The following is a 13707-nucleotide window of genomic DNA, read 5'->3' as shown; positions in this document are numbered from 1 at the left end:
TATTTAAATTACTTTAGTAAATATAACTTCGCTCTGCTAAATTATTGACTCAGCAAAAAATCAATGATATATATATTGCATTTGTCTGTAATTTGTCTGCAAGAGAAGCAAAAATATACGGTCGAATGTTTCTATCATTTAAATTACAAATTACCGAAATTTAAATAAAAAAAGAAGCTTGTGAATAAATGTAAATTACCAAAATTTTTTAGTAATTGTATAGTAATAATATCCGATTTATTAACGTACAAAGTTCACCGATTTGATTACGTACAATTTAACTGTAGTCGGTGGGACGGAGGAAATGAGATAGGATAGAAAGAAGACACAGTAAAGTTTCTACAACTGAGCTGATACGATGTGGACGGATGTAGTTTACGTCACACTGTTGTTGTTTTGTGTATTCGTCGGGTTTTATTATCGAAAAATAGAAGATCCAGAGGTGAAGAAATGGACCGGCACGTTAATTGGCATCCTATTAACAGGAGTTGTCTCAGGAAGTTATATACTTTTCCCTTTGGTTTTTTCTCTGATTAACGCTATTATTATAACCAACATCTCACCAAAGTATGATATATTAATTCGTTAATTATATTTATTTGTCGATTTAAGCAAGGAGCGTTTTAGCTTATCAATTGTGTGTCATAATGTGTCAAAATTATTAACTCAATTTTAAGTGAAATATTTTTAAAATTATTTTTGATAATGTCATCGTATCTACTTACTTTGTACGATATGATTTTCTTATATTTCGATCTTATCTAAAATTACAAATGTACAGATCAAATTAACTGTGTCATTTTTAGATATATATATCTCAATAATGCACTATTCTTAAAAGACATAATTAGCACTTGTTAAGTATCAAATTACCACCAATTGTAACTTGATTGCCGAATGGAAATATTAATATAATGAAAATCCCCGTTCTTTGAACTAGTGTTTATCATTTTATTTTATGTGAGATGCAAAAATTTATTATCACTTTCTACTTAATATTATGTAACATAAAACAAACAAAATTTTTTTAATAATAAACGCTCCTTATAAATTTTCTGTTCATATTCCATTCTTTTACAAAACTAGTTAATGTCATTTCTCAATTTGTTGTTATTTGCAGGAAATCTCATATTGTCAGCTTTATCTTTTCATTCTTCTTTCTACTTGTTATATCTCGATTAGGGGATTATATTGGTTTACCAGTACCATCAACTCATACAAATCTCATACTGATGATCTTAACACTAAAATTATCTGGACTAGCGTTTGAACTAAATGCAGCTATTAATCCTCCAGCTGATGATCCAGAAGGAGTAGATAATGAAGCAATAAAAAATGTTGGATTTTTAGATGTTTTTCATTATGGTTTTGGCTATATGGGACTTTTGACTGGTAATTCTATGATACTTTAAGTAACTATAATTAATCTAATTTTGATGTTATATTAAATGTAATATTTCTCTCTACAGGACCATACTATCGGTATAGAACATATTGGGACCATTTATATAAGCCATTCTCTAAAGTAGTAGATCCATGGCCTGTCACGCTATACAAACTGAAACAAACTACATTCTTTGTTGTCCTATTCTTCATAATGAATTACTGCTATCCCGTCAGAGTAATATCAGTTTTCATTTTACCAACAAATATAGGCAGAATTATAAATGATTAAGTTTCACTTTGTATTTCAGTATATTTTAACAGAAGAATATGCAGAAAGATCTTTCCTTTATAGACACTTTTATATGTATCCTACATTCGTCCTTTTTCGAGTAAGAATGTACATTGGAATGGGTTTAGCAGAATGTGGATGTCAAATGGCTGGACTAGGAGCATATCCTACTAGATGTAAACCTATACAAGGACTAGGTCCCAAAGATTATAAAACAACAGAAACATTGTAAGAGCATCCTTTTCCCTGTAATAATATTCATTATTTGGAACGAAAATATAGCAACTAAACGTTACAGAGCTAAAACACCTGAGAAACTGGAGAACGAGGAACTGGATTTTGAAACTGTATATAATATGAATGTTTGGAAATTAGAAAAATGCAATTCGACAAGAACAGCTATGAAAACATGGAACAATTGTGTTCAATATTGGTTTGGTGTCTACATCTATAAACGACTGCCAATGAAAAATATGCGAGCTCTCTTAACCCTATTACTTTCTGCTGTTTGGCATGGTTGGTCAGCTGGCTATGCTGTTTGCTTCTGTCAGATTCCTCTTTTTCTGTTATCAGAGGACATATTCTACAAATTTTATCAGCAAGCCGCTGAAAACAGTATCGTAAGTTCTATTTTTGATATCTATTCATAACTATTAATTGAAATTTTAATTTATGTAACTTTCGTTTTTTAGGCCAGAAAATTGTGGTATTTGCTAGGATGGTATGAGAAAACAACTTGCATGGCGTATTTGGGAATATCATTCTTAGTATTAGATTTCAAAGAAACTCTAGCTTACTACAAACTTGTATATTTCTCTGGTCATATCATAGCACTTACGTTATACATTGCAGCTCTTTACTGCAAATTGTATATTTTCAAGCCTACAGGAGATAAGGATAAAGATAAATAGTCTATAAATCTTTTGCATTATATATAAATTTTCGTGTCATGCTCGAGTTGATATAGAAATATCTAAATGACACGTGTATTATAATACGCTTCGTATAACTATACGCATCAAGCCATTCAAAGATCATTAGCATAGTGTAATATTAAAATATTTTTTAGAATATTACATCTTTTCACTTTAATGTAAATGATAGAAAAATTTATTGATGATCATAATTAAGAATGATCATGTATGATTACAATTGAAATGCTTATCAAAAAAATGTAATATATTTTTTGTTACTATTGTTAAATTATTCGACTTGTAGGATAACGAAGAATTTAGATTTACACTATTTAGAAAAAAGAACGAAAAATTATCTTTGGATAATTAGGTTTTAAATTTTCCATTGATACAAATGAGGAATAAAAAGTTCTATTTCTTCGACAAGAATTCTTTATTGATCAAACCCTTCACATCTCTACAAAGATTTATATTCTTCCCCTTAAAAAATCTTTTATTTACTGCAACATTACCTTACCTCTAAAATACTTACTACTCTATCGACGTTCGGTGACACCTGAAAAAAAAACACAGGAAAAACAAAAGGATCCCACTGCCCACCCTCGAAACTTTCCCAATTATTTGTAATGTGGCGGCAAGTGTTTCAAGCGATGATCATATAAAAATTGGAATCGTTATAGGTTACATCGAAAACGATATTAACGATAGATACGTGTTCAATTTCATTAACTATTTAAAAAAAAGTGAAAGTCAAAATTGAAAGATCTGTTTTTAAAATTGGGCGTAGATTAGTACCTTGGAAGAAACTAATTTGAAAATTGTATAAAATGAACCATTGAAGCGAAATGAAATACATCTTGATACGCCGACGTTAAGAAATTTGTGAAAAGGATATTCGTACTTAGAAAATCGACATTTAAACTCGTTCAACTTACGAATCAGACCTACACAGCTGGAAATAAGATAGTACATAGTTGACTTCGAACGGACCATTGCTGGAGAAATGATTTGTTTCAAGAAACGCGCAAAGCAATTGGTAGATATAATAGTTGAAATGTCGAGTTGCTGCTTGCGAGGTCTGGTGATGCTCACGTGCTACCTGCAAACCGGACGATGGTCGAGACCAGCAACCGCGTGTGGCTTTTCGTCGTGCTCTCTGCATATTTCTCTGCACTCTCGAGACCGTACCCTCTGCGATTTCTGCACGCCGACCCCCCACAGAGAGAGAAACAGCTTTCGCTCACACACTTTCTCTCTTTTTCTCGCCCTGATCGACTAGCGCGAACCTGCTTTCACCAGACCACCAACCGCTCGCTACTGCAAACTGCTTACAGCCCTGCTACTCGGCTTACTGCTTACTCTCAGCTACCCCATCATCAGCTACACTCGCCACGCCACTCCTTTCCACCGCCTGTGGCACCATAAAATTACAACTTAGTTATAAGGAATAAACGTGTTACATCCGTGTGTGAGGAATTTTATCTTTTTTTTTCTTTTGTTGAAAGATGTTTGACGATCGATTAATTATAATATTAAAGATAAGACCAATGGTTAAATGTTAAATTATCTTAAATTCTAGAATTTGATCTATCTAAGATTAATGACAGCGTTGTTTTATACAAGATTCGAGGAAGTTAATAACATTCAGAAGTGAACAGCAGTATGTAAGTAATAAGTAAATATGAAAGATTGTACCACTGTTAATTTCTTAAGCTTATGATCTTAATTGGGACATTTTGTTTTAGTCTCATTGTACTCGATACAAGAAAATCCATAATTACGATATCGAAATTTTTTCGTAGACGAATATAAATGATATAAAATTTTCGAGTAACTTATTTTTCTGACAGCATTACCTACATCTATATATGTAGTTTTTAAACACTGTCTAAAACTATGTGAATAGTTCCGTCTTCTGCATTTTATTACACTTTATTATAAATGGCAATCTTACATAAATAAACCTGTATATTGTTACAGAAACGCAGAACTTATGTCTATAATCTATATAGATTACGACTTTTAATTTTTCTTGTTTATTTCTTTACTTTTTCTGTCTAATCGAGTCGTAATCATAATTTGTCGATCAAATTATATTCACAAACAATGAAAAATTATTCCAAGTTATTACGACTTAGGAAATTAGCTTAAACTTTGTACAAAAATTGGACTCAAATCGACCACATACAGTTTACATTACCTGCTAATTACCATATTAACACCCTCATGTATTTCCAGGAATATTTAATCCATCTTGCTTGGTTCAAATAATTTTTAATATTGGGAAACAACTTCACAATTTTATCGAAACAGTTGGTTTCTTCTTATTACTTATGTATACTATATAGAGATTAAAATATTCATAATGACTCAAGAAACGAAAGAAAAAGAATAAACTGTAATCATTTATAACTCACTTATATCGAGACGTACTGAGAATTGTGCACACTACATTTTAACATAAGATGAGAACATTTTGTGATCGAACTAATAACAATTTCTTTTATTTAATTATTTATAGAGTGTAAACTTGAATATTATCCGCAACATCGTCAAGATGTGAAATTCCTGCCATTGTTCCAGAACAGAATAAAAGATCATTCATGTAGGTGCTACAGCACGTTATTTCGAAGCTCTTAATAGGATAATAATGAATGTTAATTTACTGATCAAAACAAGCTGTTTCGCTACAACAATGTCCATACACGCGAAACCAGAAAAACACATTAACTTTCTTCTGATCAGAAATAAGCATTGAGACAATATATCACTTAACAGAGTAGGAATTATTATAAAAACTTGCAAATGAAAGTCGTCGCGAGTCTATTAAACTCACAATCTAAATACATTACATTAAAATTAGTATTGGGTTCATTTTTCTTTTCTTTTGATAACCCAAGTAGTGCGTTGTCATAATTAATATGTAAGTGACAGAAGAAATGTGAACGTGCGACAGTGTTGCTCTAGATATAGAGGGTAATAGAATACCTTTTTGTTCTCAAGAAACGTTTATTCTGCACTCGCAGCATGTGCATCAGTTCACAGTTGTACTCGTATATGGTTCAATTACTTCAGTCCCTGCATGGAAAAAAGATCATATTATATGAATATATATTATCAATGATGCGCTTAACATTATAACTGATGTTTGTGGAGCGAATGTATAGTGATAAGAATAAATTAAGTTTCATCTATTATCATAAAACTTACCTTGATTTGGAGCGACTGTCCTTTTGCCTATCTGGAGACTTGCTGCGAGAACGGGACTTTCCACGCGAGCTCTTACTGTCGGAACGCGAGCGGCTGCGACTTCGACTATATGAACGCCTGCGATCTCTATCTCGGCTCCTTGATCTACTGCGAGATCTAGAACGCGAGCGTCTTCGATCTCTGCTTCTACTACGTGATCTATAAACAAACAGGCTATTGATACAAAGCTACATAGTATTACGTGTTAAGTATTTTACCTAATCTTTATGTCGCTCAATTAATTTCTTCAATTATTCTTTAAAAGTTTCAATTTTATATAAAAAAAGATACAAACTGTTCACATATTTTGCATTGGCTGTACTTTCAGGAATAAAATTATTGACATTTTTATATATAATTATATTGTTATATACTATATATTATTATTATATAATATATTAGTATATAATACAATGGGGTACAAAAACATTCAAGCACATATAGACATTTTTCACGAATACTTTGACAATTTGTACAAAGTATATGTTTGTAATAAACAGTTTCAAAATGTTTTATGCAATATATATAATATGGATATAGCAACTTTTTATAGTAAACATTCAAATACTTTCGCAAGCCACAGTATCTGTTATTGATGATCTTCACAATGAGAAAAAAAATTTTAACAATATGTAAACTAAATTCAAATCACACAGTGAGTATACATATAAGTGTTGGACTATGGTATAAATATCCCAACATAAAGGTATACAGATTTTCTATATAATAAAAATGTTTTAATAACAATTACCTTCCTCGTCGTCGGCTACCACGACTTCGGTGTGGTGAAGTTGGTCGTCCATATCGGGCCATTTGAACTCTAAGTTCCCTGCCATCTAACAGTCTTCCATCCATAGCATCTAATGCATCTTCCGCATCACGCTTATCATAGAATCTAAAACAATGACTCACAATAATAAAAATGTTATTTTAGACATATATAATATATATATATATATATATATATATATATATATATATATATATGTTATTAGAAAATACAAATTGTTTGGCCATAATATTTGTTGCTATATATAAGCTTCGTTATCTGAATACTACAATGACGTCACACTAATAAATCGTAATCAACAGAATGTGCACAAAAATCGATAAACACTAAGAAAAATAGATCTTTACATACCTAACGAACGCAAATCCGCGACTTTCTCGAGTAAAACGGTCCCTGGGTATGTAAATGTCGCCAACCTCGCCACATCTTTCGAACACGCGTCTCAGATCTTCCGGCGTCGTTCTGTACGTGAGATTGTCCACTTTTAAGGACACCATCCCATCAATTCGAGGTGGTGGCCTACCGTAACTCATGTTTTTCAATTCGTTGAGGACTTCGAATTGAATAAAAACAATACTACAGTCGACGAAATCAGTTTTAGAACAAGAACCACAGGTGCATGTACGTTCAACGCAAGATGGCGAGCAACGGAAGAATGAATTCTACGCGCAATATGGTCGGAAATGACGTAAATAAAATATCGCACTACGCGCGTCAAATTCTTTTTTGTACGAAATGCACATATTTTTCTTTCATTCGTAAAATAAATTGATTTTATTAATTTACTGATAAAACAAGGATATTTTGGCAAAAAGATTATGATTTCTTTATTGAAATGAGTTGCAGTAAAAATTTAAAAAAAAGCACAAACAATTGTTTTTGATGGAAGTGAAAATTATCTATAAGAACTATTTCTTTTATTAAATATGCTCCAATATTTCATATAAATTAAGTATTCCAATAATTTTCTTTTATTCCTGCGTATAATTTATGAAAATTTAAAGTGTATTTTCATATTCTTTTTAATACTACATAGGAGTGAAATGACTTACGTTGCTCACTTCCGGTCAATTTCAAATTTAAACGGGCAGCAATTTTTATCGAAAAATAAATGAAAACGTTTGAATTTGCTCTTGTTTTATCGAAAGCAAAAGAAAGTACACAAAGGTTTTAATGGAACAACGTTGCTCTACATAAGAAAATATCATGGGAACTAACGTAGAATGACATAGATAACTTCGGTGAAGGAAATATCGACTCGTCTTTTATGTTTCATTTCTAAACAGGTTTTTATATAAAAAAATTAAATTCCACGTACAATATCAGACACACGCGGTCAATGGTGGTAAACATTGATCGCAACAAATCGTTAACGCATTATTTTTATTTAAGTTTCAATGAAGCTGCATCTGTGGTATCACAACAATGCCCTTGCAATAAGATGCCCCACAAAATAATCTGTCAACATGGTTTAAAAATCCACCGATACAATTACAGCTTCGATCTCCATTTTGCACGTTTACGAAAACGAATCATACCAACCGTAAGAAAGGGCAAACGCAATTGTTGTACATTTTGGTCCTTTACCCGCCGATCTCCTGTGTCTGTTGCATCGACATGTTTGCATGTTACGAGACGATCTTTCGTTTGATTAAGGAAATGTAGGCAGAAAACGAAACGTTAATTTTTAACGTATTTTAAAAAAGATCGAGTGAAAAGAGAATTTGAAATAAAGAACCGAAGGGCAAACGTGTTAACAACAAACACAGTACTCACAATACTTCTTTGACTTAGCTAGGCGGTAGGCGCAAAAATAAGAGACGTCGAGTGATCGCAATTCTCGCTCTATTCTTTTTTTACTTTTCTATCTTCCTTTTCCTCTGAAGATTCGTGAACCATTGGCAGAGCCACGAGTATGTACGCGAAGCGTGGTCTCGAAATAAAAGGAAGTAATACGTGCAGGATAAAGGTCGTCGAAAGAATTTCTAACAAACCACATAGCGATATTCGATTCAATAAATAGCTTAGAAATGTTTAACAGGTATCTTATTATTACAAAATACAAACGAGGAAAAAAGAGAGAAAGAAAAAAAGGAGATTCGAAGAAGAGATTCTGATTGCAAGAGAAATGGAAATGAGATGATTTTGAAATCAGACAGAGACATTACATAGAGAGCGTATAATGAAAGAGATGAGGGTTGAAAAATTAGACCCGTAAGTTAATCGAAGATTATTATGTTATCACTTGTCATGTGTAATAGATGTGCTTCGCGATAATTATAAATTAAAAAAAGGGTCCAACGATTCCATACGTGGGATACACGACTTGTTACAATTAAGATTATTAAAAAATATATATATATATAACATATATGTATATGTATATTATATAAAACACAGGCGAAGTAATGTCAGTAAAATCGATCTGTACGGGGCGAAACTTTCAAATATCTTGGATGACGGAGGGAAAAAATGTATATCTGACAAATGTTGAAATACTTGAGACCGAACTTGGACGACGCGACGTCTCTTCGTGCATTCCGTGGGCGTGGGACGTCGCCCCGTTCAAGCCACCGCTTACACTAATTACTATTCAACAATTCAAAATACTTATAATGATACACACAACCATGAATAATCTCAACAGCTGCTGGCCTTAGCCCGAACTAACTTATTATCATAGATAACCGTGAATACAAAAGTAATTCATTTTCTCTTTTCATATTTCTTTTTATCGTCATTTATCTATTGCTACGTCGCATATGTAATAAACGTACAATACGATATTACATATCGAGTTTTCCTTTTCTCCTTTTGTTATAAGTTAGTTTCTGGCCGATCAAAGCTCCGCAACGCTCTTACGAAAAAAAAAAGACGCTGGTTCATCAGATCTTGCTTTACAATCTTCCGTCGTTAATTAATTATCTCTCTCCCTCCATTTCTTTGTCATTTCTCTCGTTCGTAATTGTTTCTTTCTCCGCTCAGTTCGCATTGTGGTTGTATACAAAATATTGTAATCAGGACATTCACAATCATCAGTCGCATGCCTTCTCCTTTTCCCCTTTTCCTTCGCCTTCTTAATTTCGCTTGTCGTGTCCACATGTCATACACTTTCAACGCTAAATCGAAATTCGGAAAAGGAAAGAAGAAAAAGAGAACGCATCTCTCATCCGCTGCCTTTACAATAGTTCTCTCTCGGCTTCACGTACGGTTTAACCCATCATTCTCTGTCTCACGTTTTAATTTATATCCGTTTATTAATATTATTACGCTCGATATAAAAATAATACTCAGTCGATTAGTACAGATTTAATACTCGGTGTAAGAACTGGGGAAGGGGTCTTAGCGCTTCCAGTTTCTTACAGTGTGTATTTTTATTCTTTTTTTTTTTTTTTTTTTAAACCTTTTTCACAATGTTTTACGATTTACGCCTCTATTATCGCTTCTTCTCTTCACCGTTTATATACTTATCGTGTGTACGTAAGTTTCTCTTATGCATTAATGTAAATTGTGTATGTTTAATGCGCGCCTCTACGCGTGTAACGTGTGTGTATATATATATATATACACACACGTGTGTGTACGCGCGCGCGCGCGTGTGTGTGTGTGTGTGTGTGTAATACGTGTATTTATGTGTGACTTAGGACTTCGACCAAGGAAATCTCGGTGAAATCAAAAGATTCACGGTCGCGCAGACGGACGGAACAGTGCTGCGAGTTAATAATTAATTATTTTTCAACGCAAGCCGCAGAGAGGTATCGACGATTCACCCCTTATTTATTTTACATTTTCCATCTTTCCGCGAAAACCCCTTCTCTCTCTCTCTCTCTCTCTCTCACTCTCTCTCTCTCTCTCTATTTGTCATGTACAATTATGCATTTCTTTGTCTCATATCATTTTTGTTTCTTATCCTCGAGACTTTCGTATACATTTGTTCATCGTGGACACGAGATGCTCCGTAGCCGCGATTTTCTTTCTAAAAGAACCGCTTCCTATGATCATCGAAGATTAACAACAAAGATGTGCACGTGGTGACGAAGCACCTCGCAGTGATCTCGCCTACTCTCGATCCATCGCTTTGATCTCACTCCAGCTCACCATTTCGGTAATTAATTACATACGCATACCGTATATAATCAGACGGTCATTGACTATTTTTCTCTTCCTTTCTTCCTTTTTTCGTTTTTTTTTTTTTTTTTCTTTTTTCTCGTACCCGTTAATAAGCGACTCGAATTTGAAGAAATATCAATAGTTCGTAGAGGCACACATGTTTCGTGAGGGTGAGGAGAGAAGCGGATGGATCGAGAGTAGAAATCATTACAATAAGTGGCGTTTTTAACGCGTTAGTAACGTGCACGTGAGCATCTGTATTCAACGAAATCTCCAGGTGAAGGCACCTAAAGCATTGACCGTCCGCATCTCGTACCGCATAAAACCGAGTGTGTCTCGCAGAAAAGGTGGGAATGACCACACGCGCAGTGCCTGATCATTACTAGCTAACGCGTGTAATTGTTCTGTTTCTCATTTTACAAAAGATAAAAGAAAGAATGCAAAGGAAAGAAAAGAGAAAGAAAGAAAGGAAGGAAGAAGAAAAAAGAGAGAGCGAAACTCGTATAAAGTACAATGTAGAAACAATAAATTAAGCCAGTCGTTGCCAAAAAAAAAAAAAAAAAAAAAAAAAAAGAAAATGTCTTACGTTAAACGTCGGTGCAAAAAACGGTGAATACAATAAATTATAGTTTAAATAATTATTCAGGGGAGGGTCACTTATGTAAAAATAGACGTACAAAACAAGGACGAAGGAAAAGGATGGGGGGAAAATAGGAGTAGAAGGACACGGGAAGGACTCAAGAGGGAAAATAACTAAATAATTTAATAATTAAGTAAGACAAATCTCGCCATCGGGGATTCCTTTAAGTAGTGTTGGTTAAAACTCTTAACAGCTAAAGTCAAACGCGTAGAATACTGATACATAAAAAAAAATTCTATAAGAAGCCTCAGCTATTTTTTTATTTCGTTCATTATTGTTAAAAAAAAAAAAAAAAAAAAAAACGAGTGGCGGTCTTGCAACTAAACCTTATTTAAAAAGGATCGTAATGTCCTTAACGTTTAATGAAATCGATATATCAATAATATTAATGTATTTATATATATATATATATATATATAATAGCAATACTCGATTTCTCGATTCTAATAATTATAAAAAATATCCTCTAGTTTCAGAATTAGTAGAGAGCTCAAATCTAATTCTACTTACGCATCTACAATGGTAATAATAATAATAATAATAATAATAATAATAATAATAATAATAGTAATTAAAAAAAATATAAGGATAATAATAGTTATGCTTTTTTTGTTATTTAACAAGCTACGTCGAGCCAAATATTTATAACTGAGAGAAAAAAATGCCTAACAAAATAACTGTCCATTGCTTTCACTTCTTTCTATCAATGTTATTTCATAAATAAGTTCATTCTCTTCGCGTATGGTACACTTAAAAAAATGGTATTCTAAAATGTTCTATCAACAGAATTTAAAAAAAACTGGCGATCTATAGCTTGACCAAGAGAAGTCAAGGCCCTACGTACTTTAGTAACTGATTACTTTCGTCCCTTAGTAAGATGTTTAAGCCTAAATGTGTATCACGTATCTTTTAAATAAGTAGTATATACCGCTTAAAAATAGAAAAGTGTTTTACCTATACGAAATTTACAGTTCATACAACTGATGTCTGTAAAAAAGACACTGAAATTTTGAAGAATATTTACAAATTCGTTTTACAATAAAAGTAAATAAAATACGTAGAATATACACTTGTTAAGACTTATTTAAAAGATATGTTACCTCTCAACCTGCTTATAAAACAGGAAGTGTATCGAATACGTACTAAATGGAAGGATCATTTCGACGTACAAGAGAAAAGTTTAGCAATCTGTTATTTGGATCGCAACTATTGTGAAACCTCATCATAGTTTATGCCTCTTCCTCCAATACTCGTGTTATCAATGTAAAGATACCACATCTTCAATGCCATTCATATTTAAAAAATATGTATAAAACAATATTATATACATTAAAAATATAGAGTATATAAATTAGCTTTTGTTATGCATTAAACCGTAATCGTTCGGAGATTTGATTGAAAATTCTAAAAAATACGAAATAAAATACGAATGTATTATTTATTTTCATAATCTTACAAGTTAAAAGCTTAAAGATTTAAAAGTTTAAAAAAGGAAAGCAATAGCATTGATTTGTGGTATCATTCATACTCGTATAATAACATAGAACACTGTATCTATGTATGTAATACTTGTATGAGTGTATGTGTAATATGCCTGTATCATTTGTGTCTGTATATATATATTTATACGAGTGTATCCATAAGGCTCCTTTGATAACGACTAAAACTAAGTTGCTCCACTAATCACTGTAAGTGAATTTAAAAGCTCTGTAAAGCAGTGTATGCCAAGAGGTATCACTGATAAGAAGAGCTATAAGAAGAGGGAGAAAAATAAAGGAGAAATATGTAAATGCTGTGTATGAGGTTGTAAAAGAGAAAGATAAAACGTTAATTTTTATCATATGCCCTTAACTATACTCTATGTTACATAGACTAAATCTATTTTTGGCAAAGTTGTTTAGGTATACAATGTTAGATATAACGATACATGAGTAGATGCACTGGCCATCGTATTAAGTGGTATTTAGGGTTGCTTAATACCTGTTTATTAATGTGTGATCTGTACATTCTGGAAAATATAGATCAGTGATAACCCTTAGAAAAACGAACAATTTTGTTTATCTACATCAAAATATTCATTGTTTTCTTGGCTTTTTTACAATATGAAAATAAAATTAAACAGAGTTAAGGAAGAAATTTAAAGGGAGACTGTGGAATATGTGAAACATACCTACAGCAATTGTGGAGCAATAAAATTTGTTATTTTTAACGTCTGGCATATAAATGAATGTTATCTAAGTATTAGTTCCTGAAATTTATGTATGCCGTCGAGAGAGCACGCAAACGAGTATTGTATGACGACAATCTATTCTACGTACCATCGCGTTTT

The 13707-nt window shown here is 32.5% G+C and overlaps 2 protein-coding genes across 4 annotated transcripts; one reads left to right on the top strand and one right to left on the bottom strand.

Annotated features, from left to right (window-relative positions):
• Positions 1-99: 99 nt before the first annotated feature.
• LOC117217112 (lysophospholipid acyltransferase 7) lies at positions 100-3009 on the top strand. Of its 2 annotated transcripts, XM_033464450.1 has the most exons (7): positions 100-190; positions 288-567; positions 1121-1392; positions 1470-1621; positions 1695-1903; positions 1974-2295; positions 2368-2586. In XM_033464450.1, exons 2-7 carry the CDS (start codon positions 359-361, stop codon positions 2584-2586), a joined length of 1383 nt encoding a protein of 460 aa, XP_033320341.1. In that variant the 5' UTR covers positions 100-190; positions 288-358. The 2 variants fall into 2 exon arrangements, with proteins under 2 accessions (XP_033320341.1, XP_033320333.1); XM_033464442.1 differs by lacking the exon at positions 100-190 and having other exon boundaries at positions 359-567; positions 2368-3009.
• On the bottom strand, positions 3004-7286 carry LOC117217121 (serine/arginine-rich splicing factor 2). Of its 2 annotated transcripts, XR_004489480.1 has the most exons (5): positions 6980-7286; positions 6590-6733; positions 5800-5997; positions 5578-5667; positions 3004-4000 (listed from the first exon to the last, which is right to left on the bottom strand). XR_004489480.1 is itself a non-coding variant. In XM_033464466.1 (4 exons), the coding sequence occupies exons 1-4, from the start codon at positions 7159-7161 to the stop codon at positions 5661-5663; spliced, it is 531 nt and encodes a 176-aa protein (XP_033320357.1). In that variant the 5' UTR covers positions 7162-7286; the 3' UTR covers positions 4506-5660. The 2 variants fall into 2 exon arrangements, 1 of the variants encoding a protein (XP_033320357.1); XM_033464466.1 differs by lacking the exon at positions 3004-4000 and having other exon boundaries at positions 4506-5667.
• Between the last annotated feature and the right edge of the window lie 6421 nt (positions 7287-13707).

This window comes from Bombus bifarius, unplaced genomic scaffold, assembly GCF_011952205.1.
Source record: "Bombus bifarius isolate JDL3187 unplaced genomic scaffold, Bbif_JDL3187 scf7180000007966, whole genome shotgun sequence".
Taxonomy (NCBI): Eukaryota; Metazoa; Arthropoda; class Insecta; order Hymenoptera; family Apidae; genus Bombus; species Bombus bifarius.
Note: the sequence above shows the minus strand (reverse complement) of the source record. Positions and strands in the feature narration are given on the sequence as shown.